We start from the raw sequence: 3808 nt of genomic DNA, 5'->3' as shown, positions 1-3808 counted from the left end.
TTATAATGGATGATACACAAACTTCATTCCCATCTATAAGTTTATCTGGTACCATAATTCAATTTCAATATATTGCATAGGAGTCCCAACAATCATATTAATAACCTAAAAACGCCATGACTTTGCTTGGGTGACCATTTTAACGGTGAACTCCAGGTCACAACACAGTAACTGTCAGTTCAACTACACCAGGGTTTTTGAAAACAATGGTTTCTCCACCCAAGTAAGTTGTAAATAAACTTCGAATGGAACCTGGCATCACCCTGAAGGAATTCTAACTTCACACTCTTGAAGTAGTTTACAAAAATGGCTTCAGAGTAGACTAACTTTACACAGCATGTTTAAAAAAAAGACATTTATTCAGCATCATGATCAGACTATTACATTTAGCAATCAACAGCATGGATGCAAAAAAAAAAACCTACACTAAAACCCTTTGTTGGAATGCTTTACACTTTCCACAGAACAGAAACTAAAATAACATGTTATACAATTAGTCACAAATACAGTCCTTGAGGTTTTTTTACCCATACACATGAATATTGTCTAAAACATGTCTTCTTTGTATCAGCTAGGCCCTGACACCACTGTGATTGGCTGAGTTCACAAATCTGCTGCAACCTGTGGCTTCCTGTCACTTCTCTGGTTCTCCTCTCCTACTAAGCTTTGTTTCCTGACAGTAATTAAAACCTTCTGCCACTCCCATAGCTGCTGCTGCTGCTGGAACTGCAATAGCCACCTTGGTTTTGTGGTTTGGCAAAGTATTGGCCTCCACCACCATAGGGGCCAGAACCTCTGCCTCCAAAGTTTCCTCCTTTCATGGGTCCAAAATTTGAAGATTGATTGTTGTAATTGCCAAAATCATTGTAGCTTCTGCCACCTCCAAAATTGTTTCCATTATCACCACCAAAGCCGCCTCTGCCTCCTCCGTTGTTATAGCTATCATAACTTCTGCTCCTTCCATAGCCACTGCCCTGGTTTCCATAACCCTGTCCACAACTTCCATAGCCTCTGTTTCCTCCACAGTAACCAGGGCCACCTCCTCTATAACCACCATCATTACCAAATCCATTATAGCCATCCCCACTGCCACCATATCCACCACCATCACAGCTGCCACCAAAGCCACCTTGACCACCGAAGTCTCCTTCACAACCAAAGTTGTCATTCCCACCAAAATCACCTCAGTGACCACCACCAAAGTTCCCAGAACTACTTTGACCTCTTTGGCTGGATGAAGCACTAGCCATCTCTGGCTTTGAAAGGGCTTTCCTTACTTCACAGTCATGGCCATTCACTGTGTGGTATTTCTGAATGACAATGTTGTCTATAGAGTCATGGTCATCAAAAGTTACGAAAGCAAATCCTCTCTTTTTGCCACTGCCTTGGTCTGTCATGATTTCAATCACTTCAAATTTTCCCAAATGTTCAAAATAATCTCTTAGGTGATGTTCTTCAGTGTCTTCTTTAATGCCACAAGCAAAAATCTTTTTCACTGTTAAGTGTGCACCAGGTCTTTGAGAGTCTTCTCTTGAGACGGCCCTCTTTGGTTCCACACATCTTCCATCCACCTTGTGTGGCCTTGCATTCATGGCTGCGTCTATCTCTTTCACAATGGCATATGTGACAAACCCAAAGCCTCTGGAGTGCTTGGTGTTTGGATCCCTCATTACCACACAGTCTATGAGCATTCTGCTTTGCTCAAAATGGCTCCTCAGACTCTCATTGGTTGTTCCAAAGCTCAAATCTCTGATGAAGAGCTTCCACAGCTGTTGGGACTCTTTGGGAGACTCTGACTTAGACATGACAGCAGTAGAGGGGGGAGACTTTAATGATGCTTACTTGGTGGCGTCCACGGGCAGAAAGCAGAACACTACTCCTTTAAGAAATAACATTGCTAGCATCAGAAGAAAAAAAGAAAAAAAATGATCTTTACAGTTGAGCAGGCACTCCCATCTTTGAGGAACTCTAGTTAATGTGTAAGGCAGACACACACTGCACATTAGGGAAGGAGGAAGGAGGCCCAAAGAAACACAGAGGGAGAATTTTATGTTTTAATTTTTTCTTGTCCTGCCTTAAAATATAAATTTTATTTCATCATCTTCCCCCTTTTTGTCATTAATCTTTCAATAGAAAGCATTAGGTGATCAAATATTTTGTCCCCCAATGCCAGGGTAGTTGCTTACCTGACCTGGATCCATCATGTCCCTCGATGCCATGTCTTAAAAGCCCCAGTTCTTTCTTTCCTTTTAGGGGGTTAGTCTAGTAGAATGCTTGGCAAGGACTGAAAGTCAATTCTAGGTTGTCCAATAGGACTTATGCCAATTTTATCCCATATGTGCATTGTGCATGCCCATTATTTTATATAGAACTATAGATATGATCAATAGTTTCAAGTCATTTAGACATTATTATTTTAGTTGGAGTTTTGAATATAAGTTGAGAGGCACAAGAGATTGATTCTATAAATGATATAGAACACAATCAATATAGCCAACAACAATAACAGAGTCAGAAGCAGAGATTTAAACAGCAAATCCCCAGAACAGAACCATTTACTCAAGATTTCATTTAGACTAGAAAGGGGATCTTTCAATGCAGAAATTTGATTTTGTATGTGAGTCATTAGATGGTTATATTAGAGAACTCATCTGATATAAAAGCACAACATTGTCTGGATTACAGCATGTTTCCCCCTGCAAAGTCGTTTTAAAAATCAAGAACCATTTGGTTTTGCAACATCATTTTCTCATCATAGAAACTTCAGAATTGAGTAGATTAATTGAATGTGATAAACAAACATGGAGGTATATGCTGATGGGGAAACATCTTATAGATTATAGGAACATCTGAAAAGTCAGTGAAAAGACTTATGAGGGACTTATATTGGCCTTGTATTGACCAAGGAATGTGATGACAAATCTGACAGTCAGTAAAATTGCCCCCAATAAGTATTCCTTGTGATAGTGTTACTAAAGAGTTTTCTTTTCATCTTAAACATTGGGGCAAAAGCATAGCTAGAAATAAAACAATAACTTTTTTTTGACTTATAAACAGAAATTTACTTCTCACAGTTCTGAAGTCTGGAAGCCCAAAATCAAGGCACCAACAGATTCGGCATCTGGTGAGAGCCCACTTCCAGATTGCAGACTGCTGACTTGCTGTGTCCTCACATGGTGGAAGGGGTGAGGGAGCTCTCTGGGGTCTCTTTATAAGGGCACTAATCCCATTCTTGAGGGCTCCACCCTCATGACCTAATCACCTCCCACAGGCCCCACCTCCTAAGACCATCATATTGGGGATTAGGTTTCAACATATGAATCTGGGGGATGCAAACATTCAGACCAGCAGTGAGTGTAAATCACCAAGTGGAGAATGTGAGGTGAGAAGGAAAGAGAGCGAGTGGTAGCCAGAGACGAAGCAAAGCCCAAGGAGCTGGAGCATGCTCACACCTGTGAGGGGACAGTCAGAGAGGAAGAAGGACATGCAAACATGGGAAGGAGGGTGAAGCCTGAAGACATGGGTCTCCAAGGAGACAGTGACCTTTGTGACATAGGTCAGTTTTCTTTTTCATTTTTCGTTGGTATATACTTAAAGTGTGCAAATTGTCGATGTGATATACATACACATTGTGAAATAGTCACTACAATCAAGCTTATGAACACATCCATCCCCTCACAAGGTAACTGTGTGTGTGTGTGTGTGTGTGTGTGTGTGTGTGTGTGTGGTAAGAACACTTAGGATCTACCCTCTGCAAATTTCAAGTTACAAGTTACAAATTTCAAATTTCAAGTTACACTGTTGTAAC

General features: G+C 40.8%; 1 protein-coding gene across 1 annotated transcript; it reads right to left on the bottom strand.

Moving 5' to 3' along the window:
* Nucleotides 1-683: 683 nt before the first annotated feature.
* Nucleotides 684-1805, bottom strand: LOC309963179 (heterogeneous nuclear ribonucleoprotein A1-like; the record flags this gene model as incomplete). The annotated part of the gene is given in 2 exon segments (XM_082841402.1): nt 684-1184; nt 1188-1805. Coding segments are annotated over 2 exon segments (1119 nt in total).
* Nucleotides 1806-3808: the final 2003 nt, after the last annotated feature.

This window comes from Leucopleurus acutus, assembly GCF_964270905.1.
Source record: "Leucopleurus acutus genome assembly, chromosome: 6".
NCBI lineage: Eukaryota > Metazoa > Chordata > Mammalia > Artiodactyla > Delphinidae > Leucopleurus > Leucopleurus acutus.
Note: the sequence above shows the minus strand (reverse complement) of the source record. Positions and strands in the feature narration are given on the sequence as shown.